This window comes from Rattus norvegicus, chromosome 18, assembly GCF_036323735.1.
Source record: "Rattus norvegicus strain BN/NHsdMcwi chromosome 18, GRCr8, whole genome shotgun sequence".
In the NCBI taxonomy this organism is placed as follows: Eukaryota; Metazoa; Chordata; class Mammalia; order Rodentia; family Muridae; genus Rattus; species Rattus norvegicus.
The window spans coordinates 6,093,743-6,114,947 of record NC_086036.1 but is presented as its reverse complement, the minus strand read 5'-3'; the positions used below and the strand labels follow the sequence as shown (position 1 = coordinate 6,114,947).

General features: G+C 44.4%; 1 protein-coding gene across 4 annotated transcripts in view; it reads left to right on the top strand.

The window, feature by feature from the left end:
* Positions 1–21,205, top strand: part of Ss18 (SS18 subunit of BAF chromatin remodeling complex) — a 121,533-nt gene that overhangs the window by 54,204 nt on the left and 46,124 nt on the right. The window contains exons 1-3 of one of the 4 annotated variants that reach the window (XM_006254438.5): positions 4,833–5,155; positions 8,512–8,588; positions 18,134–18,218. In XM_006254438.5, coding sequence (XP_006254500.1) covers positions 5,087–5,155; positions 8,512–8,588; positions 18,134–18,218 — 231 coding nt within the window. In that variant the 5' untranslated portion in view covers positions 4,833–5,086. Of the gene's footprint in view, positions 1–4,832; positions 5,156–8,511; positions 8,589–18,133; positions 18,219–21,205 lie in introns of those variants that run through there. The other 3 variants (XM_006254437.5, NM_001100900.1, XM_063277462.1) reach the window with 3 other exon arrangements.

The window sequence follows — 21,205 nt, the reverse complement described above, 5'->3', positions numbered from 1 at the left end:
CATCTGCCTCTGATGGTTCAGGTGTTATAGATGCAGGCTACTAAGACTTTATGTAGGTTCTGGGATTCAGACTCAGGTCGTCACACTTGGGTGTCAAGCGCTCCCTGGCACTGAGCAATCTCACAGCAGGAACTTTAACTTTTTAATTTTACTCTTATCTGTGTACATGTATATATTTCTGGGTGTCAACATCATTCATGTGTCTGGTGCCCATGGAAGCCAGAAGAGAGCAGCAGATTCCCTGGAGCTGAAGCTACAGGCAGTTTCGAACCGCCGTGTGTGTGCTGGGATCTGATTCCAGGTCCTCTGCAAGAGCAGCACAAGCTGTGGTATTAACCACCAATCATCTCTCCAGCCCCGGATTCTTTGTTTTTAAGACATGACCTCACTAGGTGGTATCTACTCTTGCTCTTTAACTCACGGTCCTCCTTAGTTTGCCAAGTGCCAGTTGCAGGCCTGTATTAGTGTATGCTTGTCTCAGTTGGGTTTTATATGGATTTTATTTTTAAAAGATCTATTTATTTCATTTAATTATGCAATGTGCACACCGATGTCTGCAGAGGCCAGAGGAAGGCACTGGATCCTCTGAGCTGATTAGTGCACAGGTGATCGTCTGCTGCAAAGTGTTGGTGCTGGAGTCTGAATATGTATTATGTATACATATAATATGTATTATGACCTCTTTAGTATTCATTTTCTGCCTCTGTTGCTTGCAATAGGAATTGAACTCAGAACCCCACCTATGCTATGCAAACAGTCTACAGAGGACTTACACTACTTAAAGAAAACATATTAACATAATTGGTAGCTTTAATATGTATCAGGGATATGAACAACTTATAAATATTTTACTATTCTCAACCTTGTGTACAATGTTACATTAGAAAATAACAATGAGTTAGTTTTCAATGCTTCTTTTTGGCTAGTTTTCTTGCCATATGGTCCTACTATATAGCCCAGGTTGTTTTTGAGCTCAATCTTCCTGCCTCAGGTTCCTAATTGTTAGGCTGACAGGATGTGCCATCACGTCTGGCTTTCTAGTAATATCCTAACAAATTATCATTGAGCTAATGTGTCTAAACAACACACATTAATTCACTGTTTTCCAGTATTGGAGGGTAGATATCTGAAATAGGCTGAGGTAAAGGTCAGTAACTTTTAGCAATGGCCACCCAAGTCTTTGTCAAAATGGCTTCTTTCTGACTTCCTGCTCATCAGCCTTGTAATTCCATTCCCTACATGAGGACCCAGCTGGGCACTCAGGCTAATCTCCAGGTCTCAAACTCAGCTGGTTAATCACGTTAATTCTACATGGGACCTTAACTCCAGTTGGCTGTATATGCTCATGTAATCACAGCACATAGGAAGTAGTCATCTTTAGGATACAGAATTCTGTCTGCTGTCCTCATTTACATGAAAACCAATTGGCAGAAATTATATTTCACTCTCACTCTAGAAAGAACAGCGATTTTACTAAGGACAGAACCACTGAAACACACATATTTTTAGAAAAAAATACTTGTTTTTGATTGCTTTTTTGTAACAATGTTTCACACTGCATCCCAGGCTTGTTGGGAGCTTAGGTAGTTGAGGGTGGCCTTACACTTAGGCAATCCTCCTGCTTCTGCCTCCTGAGTGCTGATATTGCAAGCGTGAACCATCATACCTGGCTTAAGAAATATTTTTCTGCATCACTAAATCTCAACATACAACTGATTCAGTTCAGCCTTAATTCAATGTTTGATTATAGAAGAAAAGGTGAAAATGCCCCAGATAGGCTTCTGCAAGAATCTACTTCAAATAAAAATTTCTGGATTATTAAAAATAAAATCTTTTTATGGAGAACTGGGAAAGGTAGTTTGTTCTGACTAGAATAATGATCTTGCATACAGATGCATGCTGTTATTTTGATAGGTGTGAAGTCTGTGGAAGCCACTACTTACATGGGATCACCAAATGCAACAAGACTGTGGGCGGAAATATTTTGAAAAATGTCACCCTGAGGGGTTTGCTCTGAGCCCAATTACAAGCTTTGCCTTTTCAGTATATTTGAAAAACGTATGGGAGACAGAGACTTAAAAGATCAGTAAATTTTGTAGTACAGATGTTCTATTAGTTACAAAGCATTAAGTATTAAACAAATTCTCCTATGCAAAGTTATCTCTGACATCTGCATGTACAGGATTTATTTTTAGAGAGATTAAAACAATTAAAATTAACCCCATCGATTTTCATTTCCCTAAATACTGAACAAATTCCAGGAATACTTCATTGAGTCAGTTCACTGAATTATATTTAAGGGATACAAAGAGATTTACATGAAACATTAAAAAGGGAAACATTTGAAAGTGGAACTTGAAGTTTTCTATCACTACACTGTCAATATTAGCTTTGCCTTTTGATTTCCATTTCTTTCTGCATTTGTTAGTGTGTGTAGCCAGGACTTCATTGCTCATGTGATAGTTTTACTCATGCTGAGCCACTTGTGATGTCTGTCTGAGCTCTACTGCAAACCTATTATTCTCAGTTACCAAGTTGGATTATTTGGTCCATGAAGATATTAAATAATGGGGATGATGTACGTGTTTGGAAAGATGGTTCCCTGGGAACATTTTTTTAAGTCCCCAAAGCCATTTTTCTTGTTTTAGGAAGATTTCCATTTTCATTATTTGTTTCTTCCTCAGCTAAATACTGGAGTCTCTCCTTTTACTGTTCACCCCTCTGACAATTCACTGCTTGCCTTAGTTAGGGTTTTATTGCTGTGAGGAGGAGACACCATGACCACAGCAACACTTACAAAAGAAACCGTTTCATTGGGGCTGGCTGGCTTACAGTTCCAGAGTTCTGCTCCATTATCATCATGGTGGGAAGCACCTCAGTGTTCTGGAGAAGGAGCGGAGAGAAGGAACACCTCTGGACTTCAATCTTTTCTTCTCTCCAAATTCTCTACTTTTCCAGGGAATGCTAATTGATTGGTGGGGGTTTTTTGTATTTATTTATTTATTTATTTATTTATTTATTTATTTATTTATACCAATGAAGTTTGAAGGTAGAGTAGTGTCTTAGTTTTACCGCTGTAAGCTCTCATTTAAAGTATCTGAGTCCCGACTGGAATGTGAGAACTTTTCACATGTATTTATTTTTCTTTTAAAAAACCGGAATGTAGAAATTCAGACAAGTGCTGACTTGGTTTGCTTGTAGGATTTCCACACTATCTGCCAAGTGGACAAAGTGGAGCCATAGGACTGTTTCGGATTCAGTTTTCCCACTGAAATACTGTTACTAATTACTGTATTGCTGGAAAATCAAATCCTTGCCAACCATCAGACACACAGTGTTAGCAGTGGACAGTAATTGGTTGTTTAGCCTTCGAAAGAATTTTCAGGTGTGCTTACATGAATCCATTTGTATCACAGTGTATTCCTTACGTTTAGAATAGTGAAAGGCAACAAGTTAATTCCCAAGAACAGTTACCATGGTATGGGGAGAGAGAAGGTTCCATCCTTTGTTCTTAGAATGGCCTGAGTCTTCATCCTTTATTGTGTCTGTGTGTCTGTGTGTGTGTTGCAATTTTTCACCTGCACAGGGCAGAGGAACCACATGTGGAGGTCAGAATAAAACTCGACTGAGTTGTTTCTCTCCTTCCACCCTGTTGGACCCACGGATGTCGGGCTTGGCCACAAAGCACCTTTACCAGATGAGCCATCTTGAAAGCCTAGTCTTCACCCTTTAGATTTCTTTAAATCTAGTGGAGAATTCCCAACTTAAGTCACACGAGTAGCCTGTAGTTCTGACCTTGTTTGCTCATTGTTAAACTTGACTTACATGCATATTTGGTTTTGTTTACTTTGTGTATATCTTTTCTATATGACGGCATGAAATCTTTGAGAGATTCCGGTGCAGTTGGTCAGTTCTACCACCCATATAGGGCACAGACACCGAGAACTGCTGAATAAATTAAACTGACCTGTGAAATTTATTTGGAATAACATTAAAAAATATGTTTACTTTTTACTTTATTAATAATTTGGGTACTAATTTTTTGTTTTTGTGAGACAGTGTCCCTCAATGTAGCTCTGTCCTGGAACTCACTCTGTAGGCCAGACTGGTCTTGAACTCAGAAATCAGCTTGCCTCTGCTTCCTGTGTGCTGAGATTAAAGACGAGCACCCCCATCACCCGGCTAGACACTAATTTTTGTGCATCAGTGATGTTGAGTAATGATTCACATACACTTCCCTTTTGTGCGACTGGGAAGTCTACGGTTGCAGAATTAACCCGCAGCAACGTGTTCCTTTTTAATTTGCAGCTGTTGGCTTTATTCCCCTCATACTGACTTGAAGTCTGGGCCTAATTAAGCACCAAGTATTTAACTGGAGAAGAGGGTGGGTTTTCACAGCTTCGTTCCAAAGGCCCCAAGTCAGATCAAGTAGATCCACAAGTGTGAGGAGGGTGTATTTCTAGGCCAACTTTGAGTCCCGGGTTTTTTTTTCGGTTAGGCTAGACTTGGCGAGCGTGCACTCCAAGGTGCGCACGTGGAGCTCTGGGAGCCATTTAAACTAGCGAATCGGCGTTCTCTGTGCTGACCCGGTAGGCGCTCCTGAGTCCCGACTGTCCTCTTTTCCTCTGGGCTGCGGCCTGGGCGAGCCTCTTCCCCAGGGGGGTCGAGGGCGCAGTTAGGGGTTAGTGTAGCAGGCGGGCCCCGTGTTTCCTGTGACAGCGCGGCCCAGCCGCTCCCTCCCGTCGTGGCGGGACCATTTCCTGAGCGTCCGGGCGGAGGCGGCCGGCGCGGCGCTACCATCAGCGCAGGGACGCGGGGGTGCGGCTGGAGAGCGCGCGGGGACAGCGAGGCGGACCACGGCGGAAACCTGGGCTCGAGCCACACCGGCGACAGTGAGCTTCTCAAATACTTTTCTGGGAGCTGCAGCCCCGCGTTAAGGCCGAGCTGGCCAGCGAGGCACGCGACCCCGGAGCATCCTCCCCCACCGCGCGCGCTAAGGTGGGACTGCCCGGAGGCGGGCGTCGGGCCCCCAGCTCCGCGGCCCCCGGAGCGCTCGGGACTCGCTGATCGCGGGCTCGGCGGCAATATGTCTGTGGCGTTCGCAGCCCCGAGGCAGCGGGGCAAGGGCGAGATCACGCCCGCCGCCATCCAGAAGGTGAGCTGGGAGAGGCGCCCGGACGCGGCCCGAGGCGGGATGGCGTGGGGGCGGGCTGACGCCCGCTTCCCGACGGAGCCCTTTGGCGCCTGCTCTGCCCGCACAAAAGCGCCGGCAACCGCCGCCGGATTTCTCTGCCGGCCCGGTGGCCTTGCGTCGCGGGGCCGGGAGGGGAGTGGCGCCCGAGACTCCGGCGTCGCCCCGCCCCGCCGGGACCCTAGTCGCGGAAGCCGGAACGCAGAGTGCCGCGCCGCAAACTCCTCGGAGTTGAGGCCCTCTCAGGACAACTTGGGAACCTTCCGCAATGGCTCGGGGCTGGCGGGGAAGGAGCCGGGGGCTCGGGGACGCACCCGGGGTCTGTTCCGGTCTGCCGCAGATAGATGTGCCTGAGCGCGCAGGGCGGGCGCTAGGGTTCCGGAGGGCGAGCCTGCTCTCTCCGGCCGGGCGCTGTTGGCCATCTACACCGACGGGCGGGCGGTTTGCATGAAGTCACGATAGAAGCGCTGGGAGCTGAGTCCTCAGAGCGTGCCACCCAGTCGCCGTTCCGGGACTGCCAATTGGGGACACAAAGGTTCTTTATTATTCTCTGAGCCTGTGTCTAAAAGCAATGCACTATTCTAGATCTCAGTGTTGTAGACTTTAGAAAGTCGCCTGTTAAGTTTAGTAGTTTGCCCCGAGTATTAACATTTTGTTCCCTGCCTTGGAGTAAGGTTAAGGCGAGCAAGTCTACCTGTAATACTGATGGGGCACCCTCGCAGACCTGTGGGTTAAGGCCATCGGTTTCTGTTTACTGTCAGGTTCTCTGTAGTGTGGCATTTGACATTTGCCCAACTGTTGCTTTAATTTCTTTGAAGAAACCCGCCTGGCAGTGCCTGGAAACGCAGTTGGTTTCTCTAGTGTGCCAGGTTGAGCCTGTAGTCTTGTGAGCAGCTTTCTTTAAGCACACACGTGCAGAAAGCATGTTGCTTAAGGGATTCCTTCTGAACTCAAGTCTGGCGTTTTTATTTTTCTCAGTAGAATTTTTTCTTGTATAAGTCTGTTAGTTGCTTATCGTGAGTGGTTGATCTGGGTGCTAACTGCTTATTTTTCATTCAACGATGAAAGGTGAAAAATGGATTAAAATTCCTTTGTTATTTATGCGTCTGTGTACGTCATGTGCGTGTACATATTGGGAAGGTCAGAAGAAACATTAGATTCTCTGAAATCGCAGTTACCAGTCTCCTTGTGGGTGCTGGAAACCAAACCCAGGTTCTCAGTAAAAACATTAAGTGCTCTTGTCCTCTAAACCATTTCTCCAGCCTCCCAAAAGTATTCCAGTTCAAGCTTTGTTTAGATGGGAGACAGATGGTTGGGGTTGTTTAATGTGTTGTGAGTTCCTTGGTTGAGTATTGAGTTGCTGACACTTGGAAGGCAGGGGCAGTCAGATCTTAAGCTAGCCTGGTCTACAGGGTTAGTTCCAGGGCAGCCAAGGCTACACCCTATCTCGAAAAACAACAAAAACAGTAACAACAGCAATCAAGAACAACAAAATGATTTTTTTTATTTAGTTATTATATTTAAGAAACACACTTTAGAAAAACATTTGCTCTTAACAATAGAAGATTACGATAAATGTGCAGGAAATATCAATTAATGGTAACTGGATCTTGTTTTTTTTTTTTTTAAGATTTATTTATTTTGTGTATATGAGCACACTGCCCCTGTCCTCATGCACACCAGAAGAGGGCATCAGATCCCATCACAGATGGCCTCTAGCCACCATGTGGTTGCTGGGATTTGAACTCAGGACCTCTGGAAAAAGAGTCAGTGCTCTTAACCACTGAGCCATCTCTCCAGCCCCTGGATCTTGTTTTTAATTGAAAATCACATTAAATACTTTTGGTGTTGTCCGCTGGTTACGCATTAAATTATGGAAGGTGGAACAGCTCAGGATGCCTGTTCCCCAGTCTTAAGCTCCTACAAACTCGGGTGCTATGCTAGGGACTCTGTGTAGGTTTTCAACACCCCAAACTGAGGTTGCTTAGATTGTTATAATAAAATGATCATTGATTAAAAAAAAAGATCATTGATGTATCTTGTGGTTTTAAACTTTCTGAGGTACCTCATTTTATGTTACAAACTAAAATTCTATTAAATAATATGCAGCATAGAGATCATTGCCGTAGTCATCTTGGAGACTCGTGAGTCCATACAGTTAGAAAAGAAGCTAGGCAGTTACCTCAGGTCCCTTGGACAGCAGTGCTCCTGTGCCTCTTTTTTTCCTTCTGGAGAAGAACACATTTTCTCCTTCACCCCACAGAGCATGAGATGCTCCAAGATCAACTGGGAGTCAACTTTTCAACGTGGTAATTAAATGTTTCTGTTTAAAACAAAACAAAACAAAACACCCCAAATCAATGGCCCAGAGGATGGCTCAGCTGGGTTCAAGGACAGAACCAGTGTCACAGAGTTGCCTCTGACTTCACACCATGGCACTTTGTGTTGTGTGTGTGTGTGTGTGTGTGTGTGTGTGTGTGGAGAGAGAGAGAGAGAGAGAGAGAGAGAGAGAGAGAGAGAAGGGGGGCTCATCGAGGATTGAACACACACACACACACACACACACACACACACACACACACACATACACACACAAATGATAAAATAAGTCAAAAGAAACACCTACTTTCCCTTCTGAGTTTCAAAGGAAGTAATTGAGGTAGGGAGCCAACATAATTGACTAAGTGATAGCATCCCACGGATACAAAGTGAGATTGTTTTTTTCAAGCTAGGGTTTCTCTGTGAAGTCCTGACTGCCTTTGAGCTCACTCTTGTAGATCAGGCTGGCCTTGAGCTCAGAGATCTGCCTGCTTCTGCCTCCCGAGTGTGGGGATTACAGGTGTGTGCCACCCCTCACCCAGTTTGTAGGATTGTGCGTGTGGCCGGTTAAGAGCAATATATTAACAGAAGATCCCAGTGGGTTCACTTCCTATGTAGATATGACATTTCTAGAAAGATTGAGATCATGAAAAATCAGGTGTTGCAGAATTATCTATGCGGGCCATGCATAGCACATTTCATAGGTGATCATAACAGCAGTGGAAAATTTTAACTAAGTTAATTCAGTCTCATGTTTCTTACATGAATTTTAAGATATTTTGTCAGAGAAAGTAGAAACAGTATCACAAAATAATTCTAAGAGGGTAGTGTTTCCCATGTTCACCTAGATGGCTTTGTAGTCTGTAATGGTGGCTTCGAGGAAACAGTATTTTGTTTCTTTGATGTGCCTTTGTAGTGTTCATAAATATCTTCTCTCTTTGGACTTTTTAATTTTATTTGATGTACTAGATTTATAATAAAATCTCTGGTTTTTATTTCAGATGCTGGATGAAAATAACCACCTTATTCAGTGTATAATGGACTATCAAAATAAAGGGAAGGCCTCGGAGTGCTCTCAGTAAGACAAACTCTTTGTCTTGGGTTTTGTGGTTGTTACTTTTCCTTTGAGCAACAGCTTTAGTGAGTTTTGGTCTTTTAAAATGCACTTGTAGAGTTGTGGTACTGACACCTCGGTTGGTTTGAGAACATTTTATCATTGGGAATCTTTCCCACCAACCTTTTATTCCCATAACCTACTTTTTAGTGGTATAAATGGATAAATAGATTCCAGCAGTGTGCGGACTGTTTTGATTGACTTCGCTCCCCTCCCTCTGTGGGTTTTGAAATAGTGTCTCCTGAAGCCTGGGCTGGTGTCAGACTTGTGATTCCTATCTCTCCTGTCAAGTGTACATGATGGCGTGTGCCAGACACCCAGCTCTGGCCGACTTTTTTCACAGTTGACTGCGCTGACATGTGCACTAGTGCTTCTTCAGAAAGCCAAGTGCTCTCTCCCCCTCGTGCTCCTGTCGTTTGGGTGTTTCAGCTCTCCTTGGCACTGCTCTGATCATGGGACTATCTGTTCTTGACACTCTTTACAAAAGAAAATTGCTTCGTGATGGGAGCTAGCGTATGTATGTATGTATGTATGTATGTATGTATGTATCCATCCATCCATCCATCCATCCATCCATCCATCCAACCAAATAACCACACACACACACACACACACACACACACACACACACACACACACACACAATGACTTTAAACTTGTACAGGGCCTCATTTATAGAAAAGTATAGTCTTGTGTAGTGGTGTGGCCATACACACCTTTAATCCCAGCTCTTGGACGGTACTGAGGCCAGCCTGGTCTGCAGATTAAGTTCTAGGACTACACAGAGAAACCCTGTCTTAAAAAAAAGGAAAAGAAAGAAAAAGAAATCATGTATGTAGTTATTCTGAAAATACTAATGTTCTAGGGAACCAGTTACTATTTCCAAGGACCAAACTTTTGAAGTGATCTCTCTGAAGTAAGTGTTAGACCCTACCTAACAGGATCAGATGTGAAGCTGGGCATGGCTGGGAATCCCAGCACCTTTAAGGCAGGAGGATTATAAATTCAAGGCTGGCCTGAGCCACATCTTAAGACCCTGTCTTTAAAAAAAAAAAAACAAAAAAACAAAGACCCATAAAAACAGACCAGGAGAAGAATCTAACTTTGTGACCCATCAAGGGCATCAGTGTTGGGCAGTTATGGGTAAAGACAAGACACGTTTTCCGGTAGATGCCATAGGGAAGAAGTGACACTAATGTGCTTGATTTATGTTTCACAAATACTGTCACCTCAGTGTGTCACCAGCATCACAGCTGTGAGAGAGTTCATGCCCCCTTTCCATCCTGAACTGTGCGTAGTGTTTTAGGTTAAAACCACATGTGCCATTTTACTGAGTCCAGTGACTGCTGCCCCGGAGAGCATTAGAACGCTTCTCTCAGCCACAGTACGCTGCTTGCTCTTCCTTAGAGGTCTCATCGGCTGCTCTTCACCCTTGTTGGTCTCTTGCCCTCTGGTGATTCACTCTACATCTGAATTTCAGGTCTCTCTTTCGACTCTGTCCAAAGTAAGTTTTAAAATAAAAATCTCATGTTTAGTATTATAATAATTTTATGGCTACCCCTTATTTCCCATTATTTTATTTCCTTCTCTATGAATTTATGTCAATGCACGTATAGATTATGATGTTCTAATGTTTATAGAAGTAATTTTTTTCTTTTTTCCTTGTTGGCGAGGATCAAATTTAGGACCATGTTTTGGTGAGTGCCGTCCCACTGGGTGCTTGCCAGACCTAGACTGCAATTCTTAAGTGGATTACTAGGTCAGAGACCATGCTAAATTGCCAAACTACCCGGCCAAAACTCCCGTCCCGGTGTTGATACAGGGACACACCTACTCCGAGGCCACACCCCCTAATAGAGCCACTCCTGAGCCAAGCGTAGACAACCATCACAGTAGCCTTTACTGAACGTTATCAGATTAGCTCAGTCACTGTTTATTTCATAGACCTTTGAGGATGATTGCAGAAATGGGTTATGCTTAGTCACTCAGGTTTTCCCTAAAGTGAGGCTTGCCTTTTTACGTTGCTGGAGTAGAGACTAATTGAAGCGATGAGTACCAGACTGAACTGGACTAAGGAGCTTTCAGCCTTTCCCAGTTAGTGCGTCCTTTTCGGATCCCAGCGTGGGTGGGTCATCTTCTGCATGTGGTGGGCACATCTTGTGGGTGTGCTTTAACTGTAGCTGCTCCTCAGACTTACCGTTCTCTGCGTTGACGTTGTTGCAGAATGCGGTTGTTCTGTGTGTGCTCCTCAGCTAAGTCCCATTATGTTTCTGCATAGTGACGTTCGCACTGCGCTGTGGTGCTAGTGTGACTGTCCCTCCCTAGTTGAACCGCAGCAGCTCGTCCTGCATCGGTGGCAGCCTGGATTGCTTCGTTCCCTCCACCAAAGAGTTACTGGCTTATTTGTAATTCATATGCATGTCGCTGGGCAAGCGCCTTGAAGCACACACACCTTTCTTCAGTATGCCTCAACATATTAATTTTAGTAGCACTAATGATTTTCCCCCATGATGGTTATTACCATTAAGGTTGTCAAACGATGCCCAGGTCTATCAGGAATTCTGCTGTGAGGAGGTCATCTCTCATCCTCTCCCTCCACTCTGCATTTCACGCCCTTGCATTCTAATGGAGTTGTACATTCCTTCCGTGTTCTTCACGTTATGTGTGCCTTTGTCTAATACCTTGGTTTCTTTCTTGGGTTGTTCTAGATCTAGCTACTAGAAGCCTTTCTGTCTGACTTCTTGACATCTCTCTTAAATTTCTGAGCATTTTATTTTCCTGTACCATGAAATGTTTTAGTTTTACCTTATATTTCTTCTTGTACAAATCTGGATTTATCTCTTTCTCTTTTTTTTTTTTTTTTTTTTTTTTTGTTTTGTTGTTGTTGTTTGTTTTTTTGTTTTTTCTTTTTTTTGGAGCTGGGGACCAAACCCAGATCTCTTTCTCTTAATACCAGATTGGTAGTTGTTTTGGTTGTCTAAATACGTGTGTGGTTGAAATAGAGAAACCAAAACATTAGTAACAGATTGTCCTGTTTTCTAATCATACACTTGGCATTTGTATGGCCATTTCCACTTATATGTTTTGGTTGTATATTTGAAATTTTACTTCTAAAAAGTAGCGATCTAATTCTGTGGTTTGGTCTCATGGACGTTCATCAGGATGAGGACACTCCCTGAAGCCAGACATGCGGGCACAGCGCTGTAAACGCTCCCACTGTGGCTTCACTGTGACCGATATGATCTGGTTTATGTTCTAAGCTTCGTCATCTGTGTGTGTGTCATTCATCCACTCTGCCACTACACACGGCGTAGACGTCACAGCCCTTCCTCACTTGTGCCTGATGCCACTGGGCATAGATCGACCTAAGGTTGAAGCTCAGTTTTGCCTTCATCGTGAGTTTTATGACGCTGTTCCACATTTAATCAATCGAGTTCTGCTATGACACTTAGGACAGCCCCTAATTCTTGAGTGTTGGAGTTTTATTTTGTCGTCAAGTTCCTGTATTCTTTCACAATTTCACACCTATCTACAATGTGCTGTTATGATGTTCTCCCCCATTATGATCTCTTACCTGTTTCTACCAAACCCTTCTTCCCACCAAGACTTTCTGTGGCATTCATGTCTGTGTGTCTCTGTCTGTTCCTCCCGTTACAGCCTCAGAGAAGCTTGATCAGAGGGCCGAGTTGCAGTTCTTGCTTCGATGGTTCCTTTGTTTTGACTGTTCTTTGGGTATCTGTTCTTTTCCAAGTCGCTGATGGAGCTTGGTAATAAAGAGGGAAAGCTCCCCTGCTCTCAGTGCTGACCCACGCGCCTACTCCTCATGTTGACGTGAGAGGGAAAGTGCAGAGAAACATTAGTAAACATCGGCTCCCTGGGATTCCAGTCGGACGTTGATTAAACGTTTCCCTTGAATCAGCCTTGTAGATTAAAAAGAACTCACTTCCGTTGTGTGTGAGAGCGGATCTTTGAGGTCCACTGTCTCGAGGAGCTATCCACAGCTAGTGGTGCTGGGAGAAGGGAGTCCTTCCTGCTCCTCGGGGTGCGAACGTTGAGAGTTGCTCTGCTTGAGTCAGCAAGCCTGATTAGTGCAGTGGGTCCCCCACTCCAGTGTGAAAGAAAGCGTGAAACTGAAAAAAAAATCCACCCCTACACACACACACACACACACACACACACACACACACACACACAAAAGAATTTTAGCTAGATGGCTCACATCTTTAATCCCATCACACAGAAGGCTGAGGCGGGAGGATTGCCACGAGTTCCAGGTGAGCCTAGACTATATAAGACAAGTTCTTACCATTTTAAAACTGTTGATAGTATTTACATCGTACAACAATTAGAAAACAAGTACATTTAAAACAAGACAACAAGCACACACACCTTACCACATGGATTCCCAGGAGTGAGTCTTTCCTGTGTGTGGGGCTGGCTGTCTCGTCTTCGGAGACACAAAACTAACTGTTCTTCTGTAAGTCAGTGTGCGTAGGCCGTGTTCTTCCAGGTTTGCTTACACATACTGAGATAGTTACTGGATTTTTTCTACATCAATCCAAATTCTGCTTTAGTCAGAAGTCCCCCTCCCCTTTTTGGTATTTTAGGATGGCTACAACTATTTCAACTATCTCTTGTGTTGTATAAATTGCCAAAAGTTAGTATTGGTCGTCATTTAATGGAATCTTAGTTTAAAGTACTGCTCACCAAACTGACTGTTACCCTATAAACCGTAGTTTGACCATCGAATAAATGAGCTGTGTTAAAGTTATTTTTAAAATCAAGCTTTTCAGATTAATTTTTAAATAATAAGTTTAGAGTGGTTATTTTGCCTTATGGTAGGTAATGCATCTTGAGTGGTGTCGTTGGGGTGGTGGCTCTTTTAGTAGTCAGCATAGATATTTGGAAGTATCTGTTAGATCTTGTTGGGGCCAGACAGACATGAGACATAAGGTTTTAATGGATCTCGTAACTGCACTGGCTTCCAGCAGTTCCCATCACCAGATATAAGGTGTGAGTATGATGGGGCCTCTCCCATTAGTTCTATGCTCACATTTCTTGTATTAACATAGTATTGAGAACAGGTTCAGTGATGTTTAAAGACACCGTGAGAGGCGCTGTGAGCCGGTTTTTCCATCGAGTGAGCGTTACAGAGCGCACTTCCTAGGCTGAGATGGCAGCTGGGCATTGTGGGAACTGGGGATGTCCACTCCATTCTTGACTGAGCTAGCTGTACAGGAGTGTGCACCCATGAGGGCTGCAGTAGCAAGTGCAATGTATTTATAGACTAGAACCTGGAAGTTCTCAGGAAAATGGCTTTATTTTCATGTCCGTAGTCTGAGTTCAGATTCTCCTATATTCTCCTATGGGTTTTTGTGTTATTGTTGATTTTTTAAATTCTATGTTAGGTGACTTACATGCAAACTCAGAAGAGAATGAGGGAAACACACACACACACACACACACACACACACACACTCCCACACACCCCACCCCCCCACCCCAGGTTTTTGTTAATCGTTTTTGAGGTTTTGTCTTCGCTTTTTGATGACCATTACTTATTTTTCTTACTGCAGTCTTACTCCAAAGAGCACCTGTTAGCCTGGATTATTGGTATAGGCCTAGAGTGTCAATACTCTGGAGTTTGAGGCAATAGGATTACAAATCCAGACAAAGATCTGTCTCAAAATAAAGAGATAAAATTGCTGAATTAAAGGCCAGGCTGTAGTTAGTTCTGGGCCAACCTGCGCTAAATTGAGGCTCTGCTTCAACAACTAAACAAAACAACAAAAAATAAACCACAAATACACATGGAGAGGCTGTCTCGTATGCCTCTTGTTTATAAGGATGGAAATCCGGCATTAATGTGGTCAGTTTGCATCCCTCAAGCTGTTAATAAGGTTATCTGACAACCACCACATAAAGTGCTCAGTAGAGAAAAAAAATAAACTTGCTTTTGTCCACCTTCTTATGTTAGGAAAAGAACTTACAGGTAGTAGGGCACATTGGGATGGGGTCTCTGTGTTGGATGGGGTACCGTTAATGTTCTTGTAGGGTGGTCCTCGGGTGGACTTAGACATGGGGCAGAATGAAAGGACAAATAGTGCTCAGTAAGCTAGAGAAAGGTTATAAAGCTTTCTTCCTATTCATCCCTGAAACTTCTGAAGATTTAAAATCATTTCAAAAGTTAGATTGGATGTTAAGAACAGTTGGGTAAATACCTTGAAGTTTTAACTGAGTTATAGTGTGAATATAGACATTTAAAGCGGCGAGAGGCCTGCTTTAGCTCCTGTGAGACAGTCAGCTAGCATGGGGCACGCAGTGAACTTCCCAAGGGCTGAGCAGCCTAGGCAAGAGCTTTGGTTATGTCTTCAGGTTGGGCATGTTCACCTGCCATGGGGTAGTGAGGATCATACCAGCAGAAGGAAATCCAGGAAAGAAAGGAGACTTGAGAATGCTGGATTTGCGGTCAGCGTGTCCCAGTTAAAATTGGCTGCCTGGTCTTGCCAGTGGCTTGCAGGCAAAGGCACTTGCCATCACCAAGCCTGGCTTCGGTTTGGTCCCCAGGACCCACCTGGTGGAGGGAGAGAAGCTGTGGTCCTCATGCTGTTCCCACCACCGTGGAAACAATTGTGAAATGGGTGTTTGAGGGCTGGGCATGGTGGCACACGCCTAAATCCCTGCTCTCAGGAGGCAGAGGCCGGAACTTAGGCCAGCCTGATCCACAGACTACACAGTGACGTCCTGGAGAGCCAGGGCTACACAGAGAAATCCTGACCAAAAAACGAGGGTTGGGGGAGGCTGTTTGGTTGTTTTTGTCCTTAGTGCAAGGCTGTTCCAGGTAAGGGTGGTATAGAGTAGTGAGACGGGCCCAACTGCTGCTGCTGTCAGTGTTGTCTGGAGAACTGCAAGATACAATAATCATAAGAGCTACTCTTGGGCCTTGTTTACCCAAGGGCTTAGAAAAACTCTGCTTCAGACCGGTGTATGTGTGTGTGTAGGTTTCTTGGTGAGGGACCTCTGATCCTAAAGAACCAAGGTTCTCCTGTTAGAAACCTGCAGTCGGCTCTTTATAACAGGGCTAGAGAGTTACTTCGGTTTGGATCTGAATTAGAATGCTTCATTTATTTGAATAAAATTCTTTTGACATACTCATTTTAAATTTATAGCTAGTGTGTATAATAAATGAGTTTCGGCTTTTGAGACATGGTCTTGCTATATTCCCATGCTAGCCTGTTGTTTCCGTGCCAGCTTCTCTAGGGCTGGGGCCACAGGCCTTTGCCACCGTGCCTGGTCTGGGAAAATGAGGTCTGAACAGTGGGACATTTGGTGTAGGTTTTAAATTTCTATTTGTGGGGCTTGCTCTTTTCATACACTGAAACCAAGCAGTAATTAGATCACTGTCAGTTTCTGGTTTTATATAAGTTAACATTGAACAATTACAAAGAGACTTTAATTATTAAGCAAAAGCCATTAACTAATTATAATTAATTAACTAATATTACCAAAAGCCATTGTTCTAGCTGTATTTAACCATACAGCCCAAGTCTTGAGAATTCAAGTCACAGTTTTTTTTTTTTTTTTTCCTTTTTTCTTTTTTCTTTTTTTCGGAGCTGGGGACTGAACCCAGGGCCTTGTGCTTGCTAGGCTAGCGCTCTACCACTGAGCTAAATCCCCAACCCCTCAAGTCACAGTTTTAAAGTGATGGTTTGTTAAGGATTTGAGTCTCCTGCCATTTTGCTTATGCCTGTTGTGGCATTTTTAAGCTGATAGATGAGTAAGTTAATTGATTGCCCGTTGTGTTGGTAAAGATGTCCTTATAGAAGAGGGGTATAACGTGGCTAAAATCAGCTGTGACAACTAAAAGAGAAAGTATGTGGTTTGACCCTGGTTTAAAAGTTTTTGGTAAAATACAGATGGCACAGAAGAGTTGTGTGTAATAAATAAAAATCCACCTATGCTATCGTGGCTAGGCACTGGCACCATGGTGGGCTCAGTCTGTTCCCAGCCCAGTGCATAGCCTGAGATGGAGACCGATGTCTCTCCTTGCCCAGGTCTCTCCCACCATTGCTGGCTCTGCCTCTCCAGGGCTCTGAGATCTCTTTTGGTCCCCGAGGGCAACTGTGGCTCAGTCCTTGCCCGGCCTTCCTGCCCCAAAGCGTGGCTGAATTCTGCCTGTGCTCAGTTCTTTCCCTCTGGGCCACCTGAGTCACCACAGAATGGAAAACACCAGTCTTCGTTTAGAATCAACAGAATGGCTGAGTGTGGAATCTGTCCTCCTAAATTACAGATTCCACCACCAGATCTTACAGTCCCTAGCCTACATTTTTTTTTAAAAGATTGATTTATTTATTATATATAAGTACACACTGTAGCTGTTCAGACACACCAGAAGAGGGCATCAGATCTCATTACAGATGGTTGTGAACCACCATGTGGTTGCTGGGAATTGAACTCAGGACCTCTGAAAGAGCAGTCAGTGGTCATCTCTCTAACCCAGCCCTGCCCTACATTTTTGTCTGCTTCGCTCTTGCCTCTCTGTCCAAAATAAAGTGCCCTCCTCCTGCCTTCCCTTTTCCTCTATTAGACCCAGTGATTGTTTTTTTTGTCATCTTTATTATTCAATTAATTAGGGGGAAATGCCTCTACATAGGAGTACTTGGGAGGCAAGGGCAGGTGGATCTCTGAGTTTGAGGCTTGCCTGGTCTACAGAGTGAGTTCCAGGCCGGTCAGGGCTGTATAATGAGACCCCAGCAACACCAGGAACAGAGGGAAGTGTGGGGGCAGTGAGCATATTCCTGCCTTCCAACTCTTGTAAGACTCATTGTGCTGTTATGTCTGATGCTGGATGTGGGGTATCCCTTGACCAGCCGTGGAATCTTATGTAACTCAGCACTGTACCCCGTGATTCCTCCATGGTAAGTGGGGAAGTAAGAGCTGGCACATCATTCTCTCAGTCAGGGTTTCCCCTGCTTTGATGAAACACCATGACCAACACTTCCACATTGCTGTTCATCCCCAAAGGAAATCAGGACAGGAATTCAGGCGGGCAGGAACCTGGAGTGGATGAAGTGGCTGTAGGGTGAGGTAGGAGGGTGCTGCTTACTGGCTTGCTTCCCATGGCTTGCCAGCCTGCAGTCTTATAAAATCCAGGACCACCAGACCATGCATGGCACCAGCCACAAGTTGAGAAAATGCCTGACAGCTGGATCTCATGGAGGCATTTTCTCAACTGAGGCTCCTTCCTCTCTGATGAGTCTTGCTTGTGTCAGGTTGACACAAACCCAGCCGTGCACGTAGAGATTCCATGCGTACCACACGGTGAGATCGCTCTGCTCTGTTCCTTAAATGTGTTGTGTTCCTTTGCAGAGGAAGTAAGAAAAGTTGAAGTGCTCTTGGTACACAGGGAGCACATCTTTCTTTAAGCTCTGAAGATGATTATAGTGCGTTTGTATATTTAAGCAGGTTGGAAGATTTTTTTAATACTGGTATTTGTTTTGTTTTACTAGGTACCAGCAGATACTGCATACAAACCTGGTATACCTTGCTACCATAGCAGACTCCAATCAAAATATGCAGTCTCTCCTACCGGCGGTAAGTAGTGTACAGTAGTGTGGGGCGTGTCCCTGGGCTGTGTGATGTCTCGGGGGTTTGTGTCTTACTTTCTGGTTTGAATGAATTCGCCCAAAACGCTCCCTGTTTGGTTTATTTTTAATTACCGAGTAGCTTGAGGATGTGTCTGGGGTATTTCGTTTTGTGTTAACCACTTCCACTTGAGTCTTTATCAGGACTGTTAGCCTTCACAGCAGAGTCAACCAGATTCCCAGTGTCTTCCAATGTCTAACCTCTTCTCGTAGCTTTCTCAACAAACTTTCACCTGATTGCCTCAAGGCCAGACAAGATCCTGGAGTGGTGTTGGCCGCAGCTGCTAGTTTGTGCTTTCGGATCTCCGTCTGTTTGTTGGGAGAATGAAGTCCCTCGCTGTGCAGCCTCCATTGCACTCCGTTCTGTCCCGGAGTCTCTAGATAGACCGTGTCCCTACATCTCAGTGGCACAAACCGGTGCATGGGGAGACTCATTTGGCCTTGAGGTGGTTCTAGGTTTCCGGTTGGGTCAAGTCAGGAAGAGATGTGCTTTCACGATCCGAGACACCAAAACAGTCATCCTTTACGCCCAAGACACGGGAGCAGTGGCTTTTCCAGGTGTTTTCTTTCACTTTTGTTTATTTGGGGATTAGGACTCAGATCAGTTTGAATGCTCGGACGTAGTTTTTACAAGATTTTCATGGTTACTTGGTCTCAATAAACTAAAATCATTATATCTCCCTATATAGCCCCGATTAGCCCAACATTTGCTATGTTTACGTCACACCTGCCTCTGGTCCCTAAAGGCATGCCCCGACATGCTCACTGGTTTAGTAGTTTGATTTTGTGGTTAGCGTCTCCAGTCTTCATCTACAGGTTTGCAGTGGACCACTTGATAATATGTATACAAGACCATGTGAACCCTGACAACAGGACCTTAAGCTATGTCCTGCTGGGATAATTAATACATTTAGATTTGAACATAAACTAGTTTGGATGGATATTGCCATAAACTTCATTACCCTGAGATTATTTTGCAGACAGTGGGAGGAATTGGCTTGCTTCCGTTCACTTCCGTGTGGCTGCTTCTCTCTCAGTATGGTTGGAAATTACCTATTTTCATCTGGTTTATCAAGTTTTGGTGTGTGTGTGGACCTGAGTCTGACCCTTGCTCTGTTGGTCTTTGTAAGTAATTCCATGATCTCGTCACACCTGATCACACAGTTCTTCTTCCTCCCCTCAAGAGTGATGTTTCTGGCTTTCTCTCCTGAAGTACTGCTCTGTTTTCATAGTCCTAGGTACTTCAGGGGTGTGTGTGTGTGTGTGTGTGTGTATGTGTGTGTGTGTGTGTGTGTACGTGTGTACATGCGTGTGTGCCACAGCACTCATGTGGAGATCAGAGGATAACCCAGTTCTTTCTGCCTTTCTGTGCGTCCCAGACTTGTGCCTCTAAGCTGAACGGGGTCTCTGGCCCGTCTTTGTTTTTCGGCGAGTGTCTGGCTAGCATCTGCTCGCTCGGACATGTGGTGGGGTTTGAGCCTTCACTTCCCAGGCATTGTCTTCAGCTTTTGGCATTTTGCTTTCTGCATTGACAGTTCTGTCATTTGTTCCCTGCCAGTCCTGACCCTCTGTTCTTAGAAGTGACATCACAGGACACCCCCTGGGTCCTGATCTCAGAAGGAGAGATGTAACTGACTGATAAGTGTGATGTTGGCTGTAGTATTCCATAGGAACCTTTCATGGAAGTGAGTAGAAGCGAGTCTGCTCTGGCTTCTGGTGTGCTAATTAAAGTGTGAATCTTGATGAGTTGCACCTAAGCTATGCCGTCTTGTGCTTTTCTTCAGCCTGTCATTGTAGCACTTTACACCGGCAGGCTGACCAGTCACTCCTGTCTAGTAGTTAGCTTGGCTGTGTCTGACTCACTTGGTCATGGCCTTGTTTTGTTTTGTTTTGTTTTGTTTTGTTTTGTTTTGTTTTGTTTTGAGATAGGACATCTCATTGTAGCTGAGGTTGTTGTGGAACTTATGTGTAACCAGGCTGGCCTTGACTCTTAGAATCCTGCTTTTGCTTCCAAGGTGTTGGGATTACGGGTGTTTGTGTGAGCATGCCCAGCTTGGTCACGGTACAGAATATCTGTTGTATTTGGCTTTAACCGGGCTTTTGCATCTTTGTAACTGATGTCTGTTTTTTTGTTGATTGTTGTAGGCGTCATAAAGTGAAATGGAATTGTCTTGCTTTTCCTTATGTGAAAGAGTATGCCGAATGTGACAAATGGTCGACAAGCTTCTGTAGAACTGTATCTGCACTTAGGTCCCCTAGCATCTTACATTTACTTCTCAAAGGTTGATGAAGTAGTCTTTCTAGATAGTAGTTGGATAATTGGGTTGTTTGTTTGAGACAGGTTCTCTGTGTGTCTCTCGTTGTCCTAGAACTTGCTTTTTAGAGTAGACTGGCCTTGAACTTAGTCATCTGCCGGCTTCTGCGTCCTAATACTGGGATTATAGATTTGCACCATCGCTGCCAGGCTGGAATCTTGATTTGTTTAGCATAATTTACTTGTCTAGTCTCTTGTGACTTTTTGTCAATCTTGACAGACATGGATGACCTAGGATCCAGAACCCCATCACACACACCACCCTCATTATGATGTAATTATTACACTCAGGTTCTCATGTAGTCTGGACTGGCTTCAAGCTCACTGTGTACTTGGGTACAAGGCCTGGTGTGTATGGTACATTGTTGTGTGACAAATATTTTTCAGGGGAGGCACAATACACATGATACTCACTCAGATAGGAAACTATGACAGCAAAGTCTGAATACCACCAATGGCCAGCTTGGTAAACCAGTGGGGTTGCTTGCAGGAGCAGAACTGACTCGAACACAGTTGTATCACCAAAGCCCACCCTAGCATGGCTGACAGCTCACAGAGCTGGGGATCTAGAACACATTGTGCATTTGGCAGACTGTTTACACAGACTGGAGAGTGTTATTTCT